The 23,321-nt window shown below is 36.9% G+C and overlaps 1 protein-coding gene across 1 annotated transcript in view; it reads left to right on the forward strand.

Annotated features, from left to right (window-relative positions):
- Positions 1–8,158: 8,158 nt before the first annotated feature.
- Positions 8,159–23,321, forward strand: part of unc5da (unc-5 netrin receptor Da) — a 171,703-nt gene continuing 156,540 nt past the window's right edge. Inside the window, exon 1 of the mRNA XM_052588949.1 lies at positions 8,159–8,658. Coding sequence (XP_052444909.1) covers positions 8,568–8,658 — 91 coding nt within the window. The 5' untranslated portion in view covers positions 8,159–8,567. The remainder of the gene's footprint in view (positions 8,659–23,321) is intronic.

Raw genomic sequence — 23,321 nt, forward strand, 5'->3', positions numbered from 1 at the left:
AGGATCTTATATTTCTGGTCTGTTAAATGCATTAGACATTTTGCAACGAGCCTTCAGCGCGTGCTGAGTGAGCGAGCGCCTTAGGGGCCGTTCACATATCGTGCCTAAAAACGCATGGAAAACGCTAAGCGCGTCTTTCTCCTCCTTTCCAAAGCGCTCGGGCAGAAGCGCTCATGAGGCGTCTGTCTTTGCTAAGCAACAATGACGTGCTCTCTCCATGAGACGCGGAAATTTCAGCGAAGGATAAATGGATTTGCAGCTCTAAAAATCGCTTGCAGTAGCTCTGCTACTGAATTTATTTCAAAATTGCAATCCATATACAACTATGATCAGCTGTTCCTTCATCTTGGCTGAGCTCTCAACGTTGTTACGGGAAAGGATGAAGCTGATTGGTTGGTTCTTGTCACATGACCCGCGGTGCGCTTGCGGCATTCTGAAAAGTTGAGATGTTTTTACATTTTGCTGTATCTAAAACGTATCGAACCGAACCGAACCGAACCGAACCGTGACATCAGTGTATCGTATCGAACCGAACCGTGAATTTTGTGAACCGTTACACCCCTAATATATATATATATATATATATATATATATATATATATATATATATATATATTTTTTTTTTCAGTCAAATTTAACCCCTGGAAATAAATCAGGAAACCATAGCAACACTAAATGGCCCATAAGTGCCTGCTCTTGATGTTTGCTTTTCACTATCTCATTTTTAGAGGACAGCTAATGGACCATACAAATATTCAGTCTCATTCCCCCCGATGGAGTCCTCTGTAGACACTGCCTATTAAAAGGACAACTGTGACTTTTGTCTCTTGTCCTGAGGGAAAGAGGCCATGGTGTTGCTTTTACAGAGCTCTGAGATATTTAAAGCATCATCATGTCTATTGCGCAAAGCTTGTTAAACATTTAACCCCATCAGGCAAGGTCAAACACACAAGTACACACATGTGCACAGAGTAATCAGGCCACAGTGGGACAAATTGCATATTAACAAGGGCTTTAGGTCTATTGTTTCAATGCTTTTTCTCAGTGAGTGCTATTAGATGAGCTAGCAGTGTGTGTGACAGGATGGGAATAGCATTGAAGTGCAGCTGTGAGGTGTAGACTCTGGCTTTTTCTTTCGGTCATCTCTCCCAAATGTACTGTAATCTCAACTTGGGGTCCCATCGTGGCCCTCTAGTCTACATCACTATGAATATTATGCCCTTAATTTATTGCTGCAGGGAGTCATGTTTAATCAGCATCATTACTGGATTCTAACCATCTATTCCAGTCTCGTTACAAGAGAGACAGATACTTTTTGATATTATGCCATTTAAATATGGTGTTAATCTTCTGAACTGGCTGAAAAAATGACACCGCAGGGGTTCTGATCTCCATCCTGTGGTGGTTCAATAGAGCTGTTAAATATTTTTGACAGCCATCACAATCATGTCCTCTACGTGTGTGCAAGAATTCCATTGGGAAAATACTTCCAGACAGTTTAGATGAGAGGATCAGCTGCAGTCTTATAATTAAATGTCAAATTTATATTTAGAGTCTAAATAATTATGGATGAAAGTGTGACCAGATCAAAATCAAATCTGAGTGCACTAAATTATCACTGGAAAGAAAATCCTCAGAGATTAGGGTTTATGGCAGGGACATTTGCAATTACGCTTGTAGAATTGCACATTAGTGATGTTTATGTTTTTTTTTTATTATTATGTAAATTGTCGAAAAAAGACTACAGTATATCACAGGTAACACGTTTCAATGAACATGTTTACACATATTATAAAAGTATATATAATCCACCCTGACTATATTCAGTTATTTATCATTAAGATTTTACATATGGTCCCCCAAGTCTTGAATATCCAATTACATCCTTTAGTAATAAAAAATAACCAAGCGATGTGTGATTACAAGCTGCTTTTAATTGCTATTATTTATATTAACACAATTAACATGATTGTAGTTAATTATATACACAATAACACGATCACTGTAAAGTGTGACCTCAAAATGTAATAAGATTTTAATAATTAATGTCCATATTACCAAGGCATGCATTATTATTATTATTATTATTATTATTATTATTATTATTATTATACATTCTTTTTTGAGCGTGTGCCATCACTCACCACCTTGGTCATAGCTAGGCTTTGAAAATGTGTGAGGTCCAGGGGGTTTCTATAAAACCCCCCTTATTATAGAATTGTGCTATAATGACCCATATAAATACATAATCATATACACTATTAAAACTTTAAAAGATGTTTGTGAAAGATGTTTTCTCTGTTTTGGAGGGATGATCATTTTCAAATCCTTTTTTTCCAATTTTATTTAAAAGCATTATTTAGCTGATATCTTTGTCTATTGCTTTTTATATAGCAATTTTATATAGCAAGATTTGTGAAAATTTGACTACTATACTGAATGACTTAGCATAGACTTGTTCATGGCTAGTGCTTGCATATTTAATTTAATTGTTTAAACTACTTGTTCTACAGATCTCTGCACTAGTGTTAAAATGCTACAGATTTCGACAGCAATGAGAACATTTCTGACACGATATTATGATTTTTATTTTCTGTGTTTCCCTTAAGGAATGTTTTAAGTAAAAAAACGCTTATGATATCTGGATCTAGCAACAAGGCTGCACCTGTACCTTCACTCACAACGTGCACAGACACAGGCAGGGGCTCAAATGGAAAAAAGGGAACTTCTCATATTTATTTATTTATTTTTTCTAATACAAAAAAAATATATCTCAATATTTTCTGGGATTTTATCGATAATGTTAATTAGACCTAGATGATATTTTGTTGAGTGGGTTATTGTGCTGCTATCATAAGGACTACCGTGGACAGCTGACTCCTAAAGTTTTTGATATTCTTCATATTCTCTGTGATGATCAGTTCACAGAAGTGAAAGAAATTAATAGTTTCCAACAAGTTTAAATACATTTTTACCTTTTATGGCCATTTCTAAAGTGTGCATCTTCTGTTCAGTCTAAGTCTTAAATTGAATCAGTCAATAATAATAAGTCATTTGGGCTTGTTACCAAGCAAATGAAATAAGTATTGACAAAATTCATCTTTACAACACAGAGAAAACACAGAAGCTGCTTTAGAAAGGACATTTAGATGCATTTACAGTGTTCAGTGTAGGTGGCAGCAAGTCACTGTTAATAGTGAGTCGCTTGAACAGAGTCATTTAAACAATTGATTCATTCAGAAACAAAACACCAAGGTTGCTCAGACATGCACATTTAAATTATATTTGTTGTTGAAAATAGAGCAAAAGCAGTCAATATTGTGTCTAAAACATAAGTATCTTCATATTAAATTCTTGTTTATTGAACTGCTGTATAGAATCAATATCACATTTGTAACCATGCTGCTTTTTGGTGGAAATAAATGCAAGTCTTCACGTAATACTGATTAACTATATGAAATTACATAAATGCATACATTTCTGCCCCCATATGTTGGATTTTGTGATCATGCAGTGAAAGAACATACACTGGTCTATCCCTCTATGGGTGAGCATGATTTCACCAAGTACATGTTTCTGGATCAACATCCTTGTTGATCCTGGAACAACATTCCAATCAGCCAATCAGAATTTAGATAAAACTTTTCAGGAAATATCTGTTTTAGGTTTACAATCAGGGTTAGATGCTTCCACACCCTTGTTAATCTGCTATGATTTCCCACTGATTTTAGGAATAAAATATGGGTAGGGTTAGGTTTAGGGGTAGGGATAGGGTTGAGTCAATATTTTTGGACAATAATGTTGATCCAGGATCATCAGAAGATGTTGATCCAGGAACATGTCTTGGCAAAATCACAGTGGCTATCCTACTAGACTTCCTATTGCCTTAGAAAAACTTTAGCTAGCTTACATGGGGTAGCTCTCTCATGAGTCATGTTAGCAAGACAAATTAAATCTAATTTAATTTTGTCTTTTGGATAATTAGCTGTAAATTCGAGGCAGAGGTCTGCTGTTTATCACCACTCACCTCAACACCAAGACAAACACAACTTGAAAGGGAGGTAGGTATATGCAATATAGTATATATATATATATGCAACTCAATGCATATAGGCATCTAGAAATGGTGAAGACATCATGCTGAAGTTCAAACCGAGCATCAGAATGGGGATGAAAGGGGATTTAAGTGACTTTGAACATGGAATGGTTGTTGGTGCCAGATGGCTGGTCTAAGTATTTAAAAAACTGCTGATCTACTGGGATTTTCACACACAACCATCTCAAGGGTTTGCAGAAAATGGTGCGAAAAAGAGTAAGTAAAGACTGATTTATACTGCATCTGACCTACGCCTTAGACGCACTCCCTTATGCCGTAGCCTGACGTGCACCTCTCCAAAAATCTACAGTGCATCAATTATACGTCAACCCAAGCTGTGATTGGTCTGCTAGAATCCCTCCCTCGGTATATACTTGAGTTTTGTTGTGTGTTTGTGCACTTTAATATAATTCTAATGTTACACTTTCTTATATAAAATAAAACAAAGCAAAGAACACATCTTATCATTTATTATACTACATAACATTATACATCAGTAGTTGTCTGTGAAAAAAAAAAATGTTGATAAGCCGTGGTACAAGTCCTTGTGGAGATGGAACGAATGCCATCTTCACCTGTTCCTTTTGAAGTTTTAAATAATGATTTAATGATTTGATATTTATTACAACTGTAACTGTACCTGACAGTACTTACAACCATTCAGCCCAATAGTAAAAAAATAAATAAATAAACACCGCAATATATATTCAAGCACGAATGAAGACCGTTTTGCAGGGATGCCAGGTGTCAAAAAGTAAGAAAGAAATAAAAAAAGTCATTTTAATCTCAAAATTTACAATCGAATGCCAGCCCACCGAACAAATATTAGAATAATAGAATATTCTGGTCTAGCCCTAATTACAACCAAGGTATGCAGAATACCATCTCTGAATGCACAAAATGTCGGACCCAGAAGCAGATGGGCTACAGCAGCAGAAGATCACACCGGGTGCCACTTCTGTCAGCTAAGAACAGGAAACGGAGGCTACAATTCTCACAGGCTCACCAAGATTGGACAAAAGAAAATTGGAAAAACGTTGCCTGGTCTGATGAGTCTCGATTTCTGCTGCAACATTCAGATGGTAATAAAGTGGCCAGTGAGTGTATGTGTATATATATGTATGTTTCCCTTTTAAAAGAGGCCCTTTCTCTCGAGGAAGAAAAAGGGGCAAATGCTCAAGCCCCATTTGATGTTTATGTGTAAACGTGCCTGTTTGCAAACTTCTCTCCATCTCGTTTACTCGGATGTAAGTCATTGATTACGTTGCATGGGTGCTCACTTCTGGTCAGCTCTTGCTTTGATCAGTTAGAATCAGCTATTCTGTTGGTTTATTGTTTACATTTTTCAATTTTTGTTTGGTGCAGCATTCTATATGTAGGCCTATATAGATATGCCTGGGCTGTTATAAAAGTAAATACTAAATAATAATAATTTATATATTATTGACTTGTTTGGGGTGGGGATAACTACATTATTACTACTTTTTTATTGTTTATTTTTCAGTTATTTCATTTAGATATGTCTATATATTTTTTCTGCCCCTTTTAATTATTTCATTTATATATTCATTTAAAACAACAGCAACAACAACAACAACATCAAACAAGTGATACTGTACATTTTACAGTAAAGTACAATCAAATCCTTATCATCACAATGCACTTAAAGGAGTCTTATGATGTTGCTAAAAATAACTTTATTTTGTGGGGGTTTTGTTTTATTTTATTTTTTTATTTTTTTAATGAAATGTGTTTATTCGGTTTAAGGTAAAACAACAAAAAAACATTATTTTCCACATACTGTACATTATTGTTTCTCTTCTATGCCACCTTATGGGACAATAAAGCCCTCCCTACAAATATCCTAACCCTACCCTATACTGTATTTTCAACTTTTGATTATATTCTTCATTTTTGTTGAAAATAAATGCTTTTCTGATGTGATTTGAAATTTAAAAGGGGAGAAAAAAGGTGGTGTTTCTTGTATTCGTTCACAGTGTTAAAGAGATTGATTCTCATGCTAAACATGGCCAAAGTTAAAAAAAATAATAATTTAGAAGAATGACTGAGAATATCTGTGCCGAAAATCTTACTTCTAGGTAGGTACAAGTTTCGACTTTTTTTTTCGATCGTGGATCTAATGACGTAGATAACGGTAGTCCTTATATGAGCATTTCTCCCGCGCACACATTGTTCAGCGAGATCGCGCATATCAACGCAATTCAAAATCGTCGGCAGTGCTGCATAGGATTGGTTCGAGAATGTCTCCAAATAAGTGCATTTTTGGATGGGTACATTTACCATGTTCAGCTTCCCAAAGAACCCAGTGTTACATGAACAGTGGATGCAGTTAGTTTTTCCGGGGCAGCAATGGAGTGTAGCAAGTGTGTTTGTGTGTTTTGGTCATTTGAATGACGATTGTTTTTATAAACGAGGCCCATGTCGATGCTGGATTTGCACGTTGTTTGCAATTAAAACATGGAGCCGTCCCTGTGATAAAATACCCCATTCGTGTAAGTACAATCGCATCAGATTTCTGTATTTTGTTGGAAATCAGCACATACTGTAAGTGAATATATGTTAATGGAAACAACACGAAACATCAGTATTATAGCTCCGCTCACGGCACGCCTCCAGGAGCTCGGCTTTGTCCGGAAAGAATCGGAAAGCTGTATTTTTCTTTTATAAACATGATAAAACTAAAGACTTTTTGGATATATGAAGGATGCAGTACTACTCTATAGGTACTCAAGAATAACATGAGATTAGGTGAAACTGTGTATGTTATGTACCCTTTAAGTAGGCCTACGTAACACGTTTTATCACCTATGCCACTGGTGCTGATATTCAGCCCTTGTCATTGGTGGGTCGAGTTAGTGTAAATGCTTCAGCCAACAAGGCGGGCTATTTTAGACACTTCGTTGAGATTACTCCAGAGCACTGGATCTACAATGTTTTTCAAGTGCTACTTAAGTTAGAAACACACCGTATTAAAATCAGTTGTACAATCGTTTTTACGAACTTCTTAGGCTTAGAAAGCTTTGACTGGCTGAAAAAAAAACTTAATGCTGTTTTGAAATATAAGCTTAGTCAAACTGAAAGATGAAGTTAGTGAAACAATGGATATTTGAGTTGACTAAATGTAAAGTTTCAACACAGCACAATACAATCACTAATTAAAACAAACAAACAAACAACACTGGGGTGGTGAGTGGAATTTTCGTTATATTTAAGAATAGGTCATGGTTACATCGTTTATTTTAACAGCACAAATGAATGGCACAGTTTTGGAGGTTATTTATTTTTATGGGGTGCCAACTTCAGTGCGGAGAGTGAGACGGAAAACCAGGAGTCTATTGATTTCAGAACACTACGCAGTAACGTAAAACGTGATTCCACACTGGCTCTTAGTCTGTGCGATGCATTTATCGGGACAGTTTGGCTTATTTCGCTTATTTCTTTTCGTTGGAGACAAAATACACGAACTGGCTAATTATTTTCTGAAATGAAAATTACTTGATAACAATTACTTGTTTATGGACTTGAGTGCAACAGCACTCTCATTCATGTGATATTGCTAAACACGCAGAACCTGATTTCACCAAGTGAGACATGTGAGACAACATCTTTGTTGTCCCTGGAACAACATTGTGATTAACCAATCAGATTTGAAGAACCAGTTAATACATTTTGTGAAGTTTACGCTTAAAATCCCTGTTTGTTGCTTGTACATCAGTGTCATTCATCTATCATTTCCTCTGATTTTAGGGACTACTCATGGTGAACACATCCATTCTTCAACCGGAGTTTGACGTTTGGTTAATTTGATACATTTTTCATAGGCTATGTGGAGAACAAACATATAAACTGGCTAATTATTGTCTGAAATGTAAATTACTCGACACAAATTACTTGTTTATAGACTTAAGTACGACAACACTCGTGCTTATGTGCTGTTGCTTAATTGAACATCCATTCTTCTTCCACGCAGATTACGCACGAGAGACCACCTCCTCTGCTCCGGTGTGCACAGCTTTGCTCTCATCCCAGTGGCCCCCAGGAGCCCGACACGATCTTTGATGAAATCAGTGTAACACAACCAGCTGTTCATATGTCATCTCGAATTTAGCCGACAACTGACATGTATGCTCATGTATCATCTCTTACTCAGGCACATCTGGTCACTTCGCAGCGCATCCGAGCAGCAGGGTGAAGGACAGCCGCTGCGCTCCCTCCGCCCTCAATCACCCTCCGCTATTGGCCAGCGCGCACCGGCTTCATTATTCCATTCTCACGGATGCGCGAGACACTCACTCGGCGCGCGGATGAGAGAGATTCACGCAGAACGCCGGGTTTATCTCTACGGGAGGGACCTGTTACTGAAGCCACGGGAACGCACGGCACATGAATGAGAGCGATACATGCGAGCGGCTCCCCGGTTTAGTTGGGGACACAGGAGAGAAGCGCAGTGATGATGGGACGCTTTGGGAAGAAGGGACGATACTCCTGCTTTGGCTTCCTCGCGGTCCTGGTTCTCCTGCTGCCCTATGCGATGGCTAGAGGTAAGATAACTTAACTGTGTACGAAAGCCTAACCATATACCCCCCACACCCCCTCCCACATTTATCCGTTTTGGAGAGTTCGTGGACTCTGAATCTTCGCTGTATAAATAAATACGTATGCACTGAGCGATGCTCGATGACAGTATTTTCCAATACTGGTTTTTCCAATCCAAGGAACGACTTTTCCAGTATCAATGGGGCTTTGCGATGAAGCATGTGTAGAAAATGCTAATTCGCGTAAAACTATCTACACGCATGTAAAAGTAATGGCTTCAATCCCGTCACTGTGCCAAACGCTCGAATAGGCAGAAGCGACTTTAGCGAGTGCCAATGCACAACAACATTTGCGCGCGACGTATTTTGTAAATGTCGACAAATGAAATACTATCAGCATTCTCCATTGGAAACCTTGTCATCAACTCGGTTTGATTGAAGCTTTTGTTCATTGGAGTGAGAATATCAAGCGTGCGTGCCATGAGTTGCGCAGCGCAACAGGCACAATTAAGGCGACTTTCCATCAGATTCTGCACGCTTTTTCTTCAGCCGACGTGCTCTTGATTGAAAATCACATTTTAATTTAGTGTACACGTTATCTATTTATTACTGCTCACATTACAAGCAGCTTCATGAAGTAGCTACTTGTGAATTGTGAACGTATTTACGCAATATTTTAAATGTAGCTACTTTTGCTTAGATTATAGATTTTAAAGTAAAATGTCACTTTGCGCTTAAAGCATTTGTATTTATTTATTTAGTGATGTTATTATTTTAGTGTCATGTGTTGCTTTGGTGGTAGGCTATTTTGAGTGAATAACACTGTGGTTAATTGGAATTTTACTCATCAGGTGATATTTTAAGTCTGTTGGTTGACAGTACATTTTAAGTTATGAAGCAGATTTGAGTTGTTGAGGTGGGTAGGCATATTAGCATCACCCACAACACACACACACACACACACACACACACACACACACACACACACACACACACACACACACACACACACACACACACACACACACACACATTTACAGTTACAGACTATAAAATATTTAATAATGAAGATATTCTGATAACTGCTGCCAGTTTCTTCTGTGGTGTATTTTAAACATGATTGTTTTTACTTTGTATGAACATTGTATTGGGAAATGCAACTGAAAATAACATGTTGGTGTCCTATAAACATACAGTATATCCTTTTAAAATGATAAATTATACACTTTCATCAAAGATTAGTGTTGCATGTTTTTTGAAGCAAAAGCAGAGGCAAGGATGCAATTATCTTATGTTAAGAGTCATTGATGCTTAGAAAAGAGGTGGACAGGGCACAGAGACTGAATACAATAACCATCATTAAGATGTTCAACCAAGATAGATTAATTGTATGTTTATAAACAAGTGTCCGGTTAGAATTTTGATAATTGCTAGTGTGTGTGTGTGTGTTTTTTTTTTTTTTTTTTTTTTTTTTTTGCCCTTCCATCTATTTCCTGGTCCTATCACGTGTGATGTCTGAAATGTAAAACATTTAAAAAGAAACCCGACGCTGTGGAGTGGACATTTTGAGGTTGATGGTCTTGTTATCAGTCAGGAGAGCTGTTATTACCTGAGGCACCCCTAAGGGCCACTTCTGAGATCTGCTTTGTGTATCTGTTCATAGAGGCTGGCTAAGAGATTGTCTTAGCTGTTTTCTCTCGGGGGTTTATTTCTGTGAAATGGTGATTTTAGTTCATCATCCATTAATACGCTGATTTTGGTGATTTATTAAGATAATGGTCAAAAAAAATGTTTAATATTAAAGTTAAGTCTTATGTTATGAATCTGGATAAGATTTTGTAAATTGATTGATATAGAATACTCTTTCTCACTGTGCAATAAAAAGTCATCTGATGCTTGCTGCTGTGCAACATCTGTCCTCCTGATTCTATCGTCCTTATGATAAACTATTTGCAAGTCTATTAGCAAATGAGCCCTCGGGATTTGATCCTCCTTCTTTCCTTAAACTATGGAAATCAGCTCAAACCAGTCTAACATTCATAATTACTGAGTTCTCCTCACCAGCATTAAGAAGGTATTGCATAAGACATATCCGTTCCTCTCTGATATATCGCTTTGTTGGTTCATTGGGAGAATTCATTAATATGCAAATTAAACCGTGTCATTAAAATATCCAATCATCTGTCATGTTCACTTACACCTCCTCCAGCGCTGACATCATCTATTGTTTCACATCAGAAATGCCGTGCACCTGTCAGAAGGAAGTTGTTATTGAAAACCATAAACAAACCCAAACTATTACAGGGTTTGCCACATTGCCTGTGGTCAGAGCGTTAAATGTCATTTTCCTTTAATGTATTGCAGTTTTTTTTCATAAAGTTGATGTGAGACACAGAACGGAAATGTAGCCCTGGGCAGCAGTAGATGGAGATGTAACTGTGCCCGATTCAGTGATAGAGGCGCACATGATAATGAGTTCGAGTAGCTCGAACTCAAGAGAGGTTCTCGAAAGACATGAGTTACGAATAAAGGCAGCGCCTTCCATCTGAACATTAGCATTAGCTATGTTTAATTTATCATTCAGCATCGTTAGACTGACTCTCACAGTACCCACAGTAGTCACTTTTTGACATCAGTGCACATATGAAGGAGAACCGTCATGTGAATCTGCAACAAGGGACAGGACTCAGTTTTTCTGTATGCGTCAATATGACATAAGTATATTCATCAATATAATATTAGCCTACTCACAAGACGTCTGTTAACATTGATTCATTGCAGTGTCCACAAGTATCTCGTACTGTAACCACAAGGCATACATTTCCCAGAATGCATCAGTGATTTCCCCACAGAAATGTTTGGAGCCTGTCCATGTTGTGAGAACTTGTCATGAACCTGGTTGGTGGATAGTATTTATGAGAGCGAGAGAGAAGCAGGCATTCTCATCCTCAGGGACCAGGAGCAGATCTGGATCAGAAGATGCTTGGTAGGATGATGGAATCCTCTTGTCATCTGTCATAGCGGTAACATGGAATGCAAGCCCTTGGGTTTTTCAGTAAAGGCTAAGAAGCTTTTTTTGGCTGTGCGGTGTTTATGCATATGTGCGAACAGGTGTTTATGTGTAATTTCCCTCAGAGGTTTGTGATTTGCTGTATAATCTGTATGTGCTGCATTCACAGCTTAAACCCAACAAAGGTCACGTTTAATCTTTCAAGCACTCATAAATTTGTCAAAAGGAGGGAGGATCTTTGTAACCGCATGCATTTTCAATAACAAGAGGGCAGCGGGGGTAGATCCTGGGGGAGGCTGAGTTTGGAGATTTTTGTGTTCTCTTGCATCATTTTCTTATGAGTGCTTGAGGGTGGAATTAGATGTTGTATTTTTGGTGATGCTCATCCCACACTCTATATGTCAGACAATGCAGGTGTATCTAAATGCGGATCCTAAAGCCAAAAGTTTTGGGTACATACTGGACAGGGTCCAAAATGAACTTTTAATCAGTGCCAAATGTGATGTTGGCTGTTAACTGCAACATGGTTTATCAAATTGGAAGTTTGTTCTGCATTGACAAAAGTGATTCAAATCAAACACTATATAGAAAACCTAACTGACTGCTACATCTTGTGTTTCTGACAGCTTTTACTTCATATGAACATTTTCCATCTGATGTTTATCTCGCATGCCTCAAGTTTATTTCTCCATGTGGTGACACATATGGGGAATATTCCTCTCATTAAGCCACTAAAATGGAAATATGAGGAGCAAAATAACAATGCATTTTCATGTTTTTAGGTCCATTGCAGTTCCACTGTTACAGAGCTGACTCATCTAGAGTGACACAGTGACCTGTGCTGCTTGTTGGTAGTATTGAAGGAAAAACGGCTAAATAATTCCATTATTTATGGACAAAAACAGGCCCTGGATACATACCAATAACATGATTTCCCTCTTGGGTTGTGGGAGGTTGATGGGCTAAAATAGCAAATTCACTGTGAAAGCATAATACACGGCCATCTCAAAAACATTACATTGCCTTGCTGTTTCATTTAGCCATATGGATATTTGTAGAAAATATTGCCACTCAGTTCTCCTGGCACGTGCCCACACTACAGTTCCTTCCCTGAGTGGCCTTGTTTTCCATTTCTCCATCTTCATTTGTGTCTCCTCAGAGTGCTTTTGGGAAAGTGCTGAATTTAAGAGATTGCTGTCCTTCCTCCACTGACCCTTGGTTTCACCACAAAGACATTGAACTCTCTTTCAGGAAAAGGGAGGAAAGAAAAGAATAGAAAAAAGACTGTAGATATGTACAATATGGATAGGCAGAAAAATTAGAAGAAAGACGTTTTCAGAAGTCACTTTTTATTATTATTTTTACACCCCCCTAAATAATATGCTATATCCTGATTATAAACTTAGAATTATGCTCAGAGACAGAAAAAAAAAAATACAAACATGATGTTGTTGTTTTCTGCTACATCTGAGAATGTTTTAATATACAAACAGCGAAAGAAAATTACATTCTAATTTCTTTGACTTTAAATGGAGTACTGGAACATATATTTCCACTTACTTTTAATTAAATTATACATTTTAAATGCTTCTGACATTTCTTTTGACATTTGATTGCTTATTGTGATAATTGGATTAAAGTTCATACATATAATTACCATGCATATAATTAGAAAAATATTTGAATATATGAATATGTATGAATATTTTTTTTATTTATTTTTTACATGATGGTACATTTTTATGGAACTTTATGTACTCTGCAATCATCTAATAATAATAACAACAATATATATATTGTTTATATACAGTATGTAGCCCCATTGACCTGTTTGCCTTTAAAAAATCTAAAGTTAATGTTTTACTTCAATCTTTATAGTATTCTGACCCAATCAGAATCTTGCTGATTCTTATTTTTACAGTTGGCAATGTAATAATGACAAATTAACAAGCACTCACTCAAATGCACTAGCACGTGCACACACACACACACACACACACACACACGCACACACACACAGTAATGATTGTTTGATGGATAACATGAATCAACCTCTATGCAGTAATCACACAAATGTAAACTAGTTTAATGTATTCTCCCCTCATTACCCCGTCATGACAGATGTCTGCTATCGGTCATTGTATTTGAAAAATGATCCGACAAGTCTCTTTGATGTAAATCGATACCGCTCCCAAATATGAATATTTCATGTTTTAATAATCAATTGCAACATTGACAAAGATGTAAGAGGTTGTCTGTAATAAAATATAATGCAATTTAATCTCAGAGGTTGCAATGGCTGCACTGTCATTGAGCAGTGTTCTGATTGGCCCGTGGGCAGTATTGATCATTGTGAGACTTGAGCAAGCAAAACTAGCTAGAAAGACCGTTGAACAAGGTTGTCCTTTTTTATCCCATGCATGAATCTTATGCATACTCTTTGAAATTTGAAACTGTGGTGTGACAATGCTGAAAGTACTGTGTAAAGAATACATGCGTGCATTTTTTTTTTTCAGTTGTAAATATTGTAGCTTGGACTTGGAGTATATACATTACTTAAATGCTCTAGAATTGGCCTTCATGATGGACAAGACCAGTTTAGACCAGAATTAATTTCCAAGCCGCTCCAGCATGGTTTATAAATAATAAAAGCAGGTTTATTCTGATTTGCCACTTTTTATTCTGGTTAAATGCAGGTTATACACTTTTTATGCTGGTTAAATGAAGGTTTATGCTGGTTGAGCATTTTGTATGCTGGTTAAATGCAGGTTTATGCTGGTTGAGCATTTTTTATGGTGGCTAAATGCAGGTTTAGTTGGGGGTCGGTTTGTTTTGGCTGTTAGATTCTGCTTTATGTTGGTTTATAATGGTAAATGTTGGGTTATGCATGCTTGTTTTGCCAGTCAGAAGCACTGGTAAGATTAATTCCCTCAAACATTTCTCATCCTCATGTTAACCATTAAAACATCCATAAAAATATGTTTCTGCTCATAAGGATCTACAAGATGTATTTTTGTGATAGTTGTGTGCAAGGTTTGTACTGAGCAGAGAATTTGCCCACTGTTTTTGAGAGAAAGCCTCCAGGTACTGTAAGTTCTTTGGTTTTTCCGAGTGTGCTCTGCATGTTTGAGCTCTCAGCCGCACTGGCTCTGTGATGCTGAGGTCCAGCTTTGCTGCTCATCATAAAAGGAGGCAACAGATGTCTTGTGGGATATGAAAATATTTAGCAGAATCTGCCAGTCAAATGTTAACATATGAGCACAGCTATACCATCATGATCTCATGTTCTCACATACACTTGAATAACATTAAAACTATTGCTTGCTTTAAATAATGAGCGTGTCACTATATACTGTAATATGGATCTATCTTCTTTCTCATTTCATACACATGTTCTTGAAGTCAATCATAGGATGTGCTCTGTGTTCCGTGAACAGCGTAGAGAGCAGCACGTTCTTATGTGCATATATTTTTCATTCTGTCTCACACACACATCTGCACATACACACACACACACACACACACACACACACACACAGAGGCCGTGTACAGTTAAAGGCTCGCTGCGTCTGCATGTTGATGCATGGTCAGCAGTGTCGGTGAAAAAATCTGCTGGTGCTTCACGCTTCTGTGACTCACTGCTTGTAAAAGAGCCGGAGAGCTGCACAAACCAGGTGTTTTGTGAAAAACACTCACACTCACAATGCAGAGCCAGCTAGAAACAGACACTTTCTTTTCTCATACACAGGTTTTTCTTCTCAATGAAAAGTAGTTAATTTTCTTTACAGCCTTTTTAACTTCAGTGTAGGTTTAAAGTATAGTCTGCATTCGATTTCAGGTTGCCTCCCACTGTGACATTGCAAATGTTTCTCAGAAGCACATTGTCTTCTCAAACTCATTTGAGAATAGAGAAAATTGCTCTGCGCACAGCATTTTTTTTTCTCCTGTAGACGTTTGTTTGGAATTATATTTTTCAGCAGGTTATCAAGAAATATCCTCTTTTGTTATGTTTTTCAGTCTAATTGAATGAGTTGATTGTGTAGGCTGGGCACAAAATAGCTAATGTGGGATGTATCTTAAAGGGTTAGTTCACCCAAAATTGAAAATTATGTAATTAATGACTCACCCTCATATTGTTCCAAACCTGTAAGATCTCCGTTCATCTTCCGAACTCAGTTTATATTTTAGTATATATATACAGATATTTTAGATGTAGTCCGAGAGCTTTCTGTCCCTCCATTGAAAATGTATGTATGGTATACTGTCGATGTCCAGAAAGGTAATAAAAACATCATCAAAGTAGCCCATGTGACATCAGAGGGTCAGTTAGAATTTGTTGAAGCATCGAAAATAAATTTTGGTCCAAAAATAACAACTCTGCAGTGACGCTGCTGAAGTACGACGCTGCTGACATGTTTTTTTGTGCGCCCAATAACAAAGATAACACGTCAGCAGGCAAAATGGACCAAAATGTATTTTCGATGTATATCAATGCTGTGATATCATTTGATTTTTTTTTTTGAAAAACAGAATTGTTTTTTATATCAGCCAGTTACTTAATATGAAAAATAATACTTTTTTTGTATTAAAATTTTAATTGATTTTTAATAACTAAATTGGTATATAAATGTACATAATCTTTTTATGTAAAATGTATGTATCTTTGTCTTGACTGATGTGTCACTATAATCTTACTAGCTGCTTGCATTATCTTTTAGCTTATGCTAAAAACATTAATTGTCTTGTTCTGTCAAGTTAAAACAACTGTATTTTTTATTTTATTTTATTTTTTAGGCCTTTGGAGCTAAAGGAATTTACTTTTAAAATTACAATGGATAGCTGTACACATGCATTTGTTGTTGATGCAAAGCAATCCACCCTTTTTGCTGAATTTTGTACCTGCTCACCAAACTCACAATACCCCAGAACAGACATTTGAAGGGGACCGTAGGAAAGAAACAGAAACCATACTCCTTATAAGAAGTCAGTGTATCATCAGAAACTGATATTTCAAGGTAAAAACCTTACATAAAGTTGCTTTATGTGTCCCAGTGCAGACACATTTTGAGCATGTCATCCCACAGGTGGTTTTAGTATAAATGCTAAATGCTTCTGTGCCTCACTTTAGTCTTTCTTAATGCATTTTTTAGGCATGTATGCTGCCTCAGATGTGTTTTTGTGCCACCCCTCCTCCTCCAACCCAAGAGTAAAACTACGTATTTATGAGCCTTGCTAGGTCCTGAGACCACTGAGCTGTAGTACTTTAAACAGTCAGCACAACTTCCAGCAGAGCAGAGAGTCCCCTAAATGCCCCAAACCTAAAGTGTATGACCTGTGGGAGAGAAAACCCAAGCGGATAAAAAAGAAATTCTTCATGGTCACACATAGAGGCGCTGAATGGCTGCAGTATGATAATCTGACTTTAACAAATGAAAATGACGACCCTGAGACTGGGCGGCTCGCTGTGGCCAATGCACCCGAGGTCAGTGCAGTCTTTTATTTTCCAATTAGCGAAAGAGAGGTGAGTCGCAGCCTGCCGGGGTCTATCTCATTGAGAAAATGTGCGGTCTCCAGCTATAGCTGTTCCTTCCGCTCCCTCATATAACTCTATTCCGTTCTGCGATTTACATGCAAATGAGAGCAAATTACTATTCATTCAGAAGTGAAATTGGGAATGTGCATGCTAATGCTAAGAGACCACCATCATAATTTTTGTTCCCTGTATCACCTGACTGCACACGCATTGATGGCATGTGAGTGTTTTCTGGCAATGCAAGGAAATTGAAAACCTTTAAAGGCCAATTTTTAACTCACAAAAATGCATAGCAACAGAAATGATACAAATCGAATGTACAGGATGACATTGGAAGAGGAAAAAGCTACCACTTGCCTCACTAATCATTACCCACAATTCTTCATCTCTCTCTCTCTCCCTTTCTGCAACATCAGATAATGCAGCTTGAGAATGACACAAGTGATTGCAATCTTACCATCCATGAAACAACATGAATGCTGCCTAATCATGCTTCATATGTATAGTAAGTGTGCTATTCGTGTGCTTCAGAACTGCTTGTTCTTGTATCTGTAAGTGCTCCATGAAATTTGCCAATGATTATTGTTTTGAGTGCATTTCTATAGCATTGTTTCAACAGTGCAAGGTCAAAGGTCATGCCCCATAAACCAATTAGCCTTCAGAAAGCTCTGGAGCCACTGTGGATCCATACTTGGATGTATATTATCAAGAGAGACAAGGGAAGGAAAAACCTTTAAAAACAACCTGTGTGTGTGTGTGTTATATATATATATATATATAATAAGTTTTTATTAAATATAAAGTAACAAAGAAACCTTTATGACATAAAATGTATACATATATTTATCAGCATTGTAATGTTCATTGAGAACTATTTCTGTCACCATTAATAATAATAATAATTAACTCTCTCTCTCTGTGCCAGAAGTCTGCTCTTTGAGTGTTGTACCCAGGCTACCTGGCTGTATCACCGCAGTGCTAATCATGCATATTTTATAAGAGTTTTTACAACTGAGTGATGAGGTTGCCTTCCATGTCAAATAGCCATTGGTAGTAGCTCACTCTGTTCTGCGTAGCTGTCAGATTGGTAAGAGGTCTAAGTCTGTGTGCACACAAGAGGGAGAGGGGGTTTCATTAGTAGCACGCTTCAAAGGAAACTGAATGCAGGAAGAGATGTTCCTGTTTAGTTTACACTTTAAATTTCTAAACAGCACACCTGCATCACCTGAGGCCACTGTGACCTTGGATGGCCTGTTAAAGTTTGAAATGTGTTTGTAACCTGTCATGCTCACAATCTGTCTGTATGCGGACAGAGATTGTAGTTGTTTGAACCTTTCATGATCATGGTTGCTTCAATGCATATATATGAAAAAAAAAAAAAAAATCTTGCAATAAAAAACCTGATAGTTTTCAAGGTGAGATCTTGTATGACAGTGACTAAAGAGTGACATTTTTTTTATTAATTAATATTTAAGGACACACTCATTGACAAAAAGATGTATTGATATAACCTCTAGTAAAAGTCGCCAAATGAATGAATCAGAATTCATCTTTATGGAGATCAAAATAATACATAATAAAACCATAATCAAAACAGTATTTTTTAAAAATATTTAAAAAAAAGGTGCTGGGATGGTGAGCTCTTGTAATAAACAGTATAATATGGACTTGAGTTTACGCCTGCATACCATTGACAAAAGATATTGATGTTTCTTTTTAAAATTGAATGTGCATTCTAAATTAGGCCTCTTTCAGTCATGAAAGAATCTTTTGAGTAATTCAGTGGCTCATAATATTATAAGACATATTCAATGGCCAGTGCATACTGGTGTATTGATATAACATACTGTATGTACAGAAAGAGTTACTAAACGAATCAATGAATGAATCTGAATTAAACTTCTTTGGTGAACAAAATAATGTTTTTTATTTATTTCAAATCCCCATCTGTTAAGACTCTTCTGGATATGTATCAGATATCAAATAAGTTTGATGTTTTGAACTGATCTGAAAAAAAAAAAAAGATTTTTTTTCATATTTCACGCGTCTCCTAGCAACAAGGTACATGTTTCTGCTTGAGTTTGTTGTGTTCTGAACATTATAAGAATCAAAGACCAGTTCTGTTTTGGGATCAATTTCCAAATCTTATTCATAGATTGATGTTATCAACATCTTTAAGCTGTATTGCTCTTGTTACTTTCAGAATGACCTTTTAGATGTTTTGAGAATCTCCACAAAACATGTAATTGTATATGTAAGGTCTTGCAGTGCATATGCTCTTCTCCGTGTCATCCCTGTCTTGCTCTTCTCGCTCTTTATTTTCCCCCCTCTCAGACACTTCACCCAAAACAACCACACTGATTTTGAATTTTATAAAAAAAAAAGCAAGAGTCGCAAAAATGAAGAGAAAGAGAAAAAGGGTTGGAGCAAGTGAGAGTGAGTTGAAAGTAATAGACTGGAAGAATCGATTGCGGGGAGCTACAGCAGAAGACATTAGACGAGGAATCTCACCCGCACTCTTCCCCCTGGCTTCTATTTGTTGTTTTCTTCTAGTTTGGAGACCTCTCTCTTTTCTGTCTTCCTCTCTTTTCCCTTCTCTTTTTCACACTTCCTTCCTTCGTTTCCTGAAGTCGGTTTGCATCAGGGACCAATTAAACGATGCCGTTCGTCTCTCAGCTCTGAGCCTCTGTTGCACACTTCCTGTCCAGACTGAATCTATAATCGGGCTATAATTTGACTGTGTGGACTCCAGTCTAATCTAGTCCCCCAATAAGCATCTTCACCAACGCCCATTAATTCAGAACAAGCTAATGATGCTCCTCACAGTCATGCGATTTACTGAACACAATGAGTGCTACTGATTGTTTGTTCCACCAGCAAACCATAAGATGCATCCCTTGGTCATGACAAAAAGCAATCGATTGCATCAATTAAAAGGTTATTTATTGAGATGTTCCAAGGAATGTGTGGACATGATGTGGGTAGAGATCTGACTAGAGATGCTACATTAGCAAATGTTGCTAGTTGCCATATTTTGTCAGAGAATCTGCTATATTGAGCAAAACTTGCTTATAAATACATGCTAGAGAATTTACACCTTTCATTTTAAATAACTGTGTGTACGAATATATTTATTTATATTAGTGCTGTAAATCAATTTAAAAAATAATCACACACATTTTTTTTTATTATTAATCGCAATTAATCTCACCTATCTTTGAAGTTTTTAAATATAGGCCTACTTTTATAATGCAACAATTTCACATGAAATCTTCTTATTAATTCAATTCAATTAATAAACGTTTCTGCGCTCGTTTGAATGGCGTTTGTCACTGAAGCGAAGTGGAATGTGCATCCAAAAGTCTCATGTTTGATGTGATCATAAAGATGTTCTGCAATCTAAATTATTTTTGGTGTTTTGCCTTTATTGTGAGACAACAATGGAGAGCAGACAAGGAAGCAAAGTGTGTGAGAGAGAGGATGGTGGGATCAGTAAAGTAGTGTCTATCGAACCTGGGACACCCATAACACAACAGCCTTATATGTTTGCGCTCTTGTCCACTAGGCCACTGGAACTGACAAGCAGTGAGTGGGGCGGTCAACTCTAGGTCCACCCCTGCATTAAAAATCATAAATTAAGCTGAATTGGGAGATGAATTCCTTGTACTGTAATGGTTTTCAACATGGTCTTCAACCTTAGATTGCTCTATTGGGACATTCCTAGCAATTAGTATACTGTAAGTCAGTTTAGATTTACTAAATGACAAGTTGTGAGGGAGTATTCCTTATGTAACAGAAACCCATATTTCGCTGCATCTTCTGGAGCGTCAGTTGCAAAATGCCTTTGGTGAGTAATGTTTTGGAAATTGACTTGACATACATGATCCAAGTCGGCATAGATGAGTTTTGACAATGCTGTAGCAGCCTGTCTTTTAACCTTCCCATAAAACTCACAACTTTATCTGTTTGTGCACCTCTTTATCTGTTTCCCAGGGGTTCTGCTGCATTTCACTCCATCATATGGCATTTTCAGAGAGAGATGCACTTGTAAGAATGTCTGTGTGAAAACAGACACACGTATACACTGATATGAATACACAAATCCACCCACACATGTGCCTTTTCCATCCCTCTCCTCATTTGATCACTGCAGATTTTAAATTGGTGTCACTCTGCTCTCGCGCTCTCAGCTCCATTTAAGGAGAGAATGATGGGTATGCAAGTAGAGTGTGTGTGTCTGTATATGTGCGTGCCCTATCCGTCCTGCTCTTCTTCGCCTCTCTTAATTCCACATTACGTTAATGGCGTCTTTTTCTTGCTCAGTAGTGCAGGGCAATCCTGGGAAGAGAGGAGGCCAGCTAATGAAAAGGTAATGACATGCCGTCCACTGTCATAATGGCCAATTATCTTGCTCTCAGATTCCGGCAACACATAGAGTGCCGAGTTCCCACTGTCTGTTTCACCCTGTAGATACTTTAATGAGCACTTAACGTCCCTCTTTTTCTCATTTTGCTCATCATTCAAGTGTTTTGGTCTAGAATTGTCATAGCTAGATCTTTGGAGCGGTGTATGTATGAGTGTGTGCGTACCTGTGTGAATGAGTACCTGCTTTGGAACTTACGAGTGGTGGAGGAGGCACACAGATTGCACTTAAGATAAGGTAACATGTGTTTAATTTGAACATAAAATGGGTTATAGCTCTGTCTGAAATTATTAATCAGCCAGTGATTGTCAATCAGAGATTGGTTTATTAAGATGTTCTCTGTAATACTTGATTATGATTAGTTAATTGCGGCATCCTAAGATTCATGTCACCCATGGCAACAATGTATTATATCATTATATATCAGATTATTTGTCCAGGTAACTAAAACCGGTACTACCTTTAAACCATGGAATTGCTCTCTCATTTTGCAGCTGGTGCCATATTTTTTATTGAATATTTTAATGCTTGTTTTATATAAATACATGTATTTACTTTAAATGTATTGAAAAAAATAATATTGTATATATATATATATATATATATATATATATATATATATATATATATATATATATATATATATCAAATAGTGTAATATTTTATTAAATCGAATACATATTGTTTTTCTATTTTTACACTTCCTACTGAGCCTTATCGGGAAATAGAATAAAATTATATACATTTAAATAATAAAAATTTGTGTAAATAAAATAATGGATTTATTTCTATGTTGGCAAAAGTTATAATATATATTGCATTATATTATACTATATTATATTATTATATTAGTGTTTGTCTTATTTTGTCTTGTTTGTGTATTATATAGTGTTTGTTTGGCTGATTGATTTGTATATTTATATTGTGATTTTTTTAAAGAAATGCTTTAAAATAATATACAGGTAAATTATAAATAATTTCTACTCAAATGCTCTGCATCTATAAAGATGACGTTTGTTATAAGTTGTCTCATAATTTTTTGGCATGATGGGTTGAACTGGCTTGATTGTTAGTACCTGTAACATGACTTATTTCTTCACCAACAAGATATTTTATGCTTTGGAGTAAAACTAAAAGTTGTCCCAAATAAAAAAAAATAAATAAAAAAGAAAGAAAATACTTAAGAAAAGAGTAAAAATACTTTGTTACTGTCTCCCATTGAGAGCTACACAAAAACCAGTAATAGCTTATCATGCAGATATACACACAAGTAAATATTAGCATCTTCCCGAACACACCGCAGTTACGACGCCGCCAGGACTGTGTATAGCTGCTCATAAATTTTGATTCTGAGAAGTGAAAAACAAAGAGCAGATAGAGATTGCTGCTCTCAATCACACTGTGTGCGTCTCCTTAAATGTATATGTATGTGTGTGAGAGAGTTAAGGAGAATGAATGTTTACACACGGCCCTGCTGGTAAACTGCTGTTTTTATGGCATTTTGCTCTCGGTGCAGGCACAGTCAAACCTAGCCCTCCGGCTGCTGCTCTGTTATTACACTGCGGCGGCTGCCGTCACATCTTCATAGACCCCAGCACACAGCTGAGAATTCAGCTTAACCACATCAGGCCATTAAAACACACCTATAACTGACTAATAGTGGCCATTACAAGTATCCTTTGGATGGGTAAAATAATAGCATC

The sequence above is a fragment of the Carassius gibelio genome, chromosome B21, assembly GCF_023724105.1.
Source record: "Carassius gibelio isolate Cgi1373 ecotype wild population from Czech Republic chromosome B21, carGib1.2-hapl.c, whole genome shotgun sequence".
Classification (NCBI taxonomy): Eukaryota; Metazoa; Chordata; class Actinopteri; order Cypriniformes; family Cyprinidae; genus Carassius; species Carassius gibelio.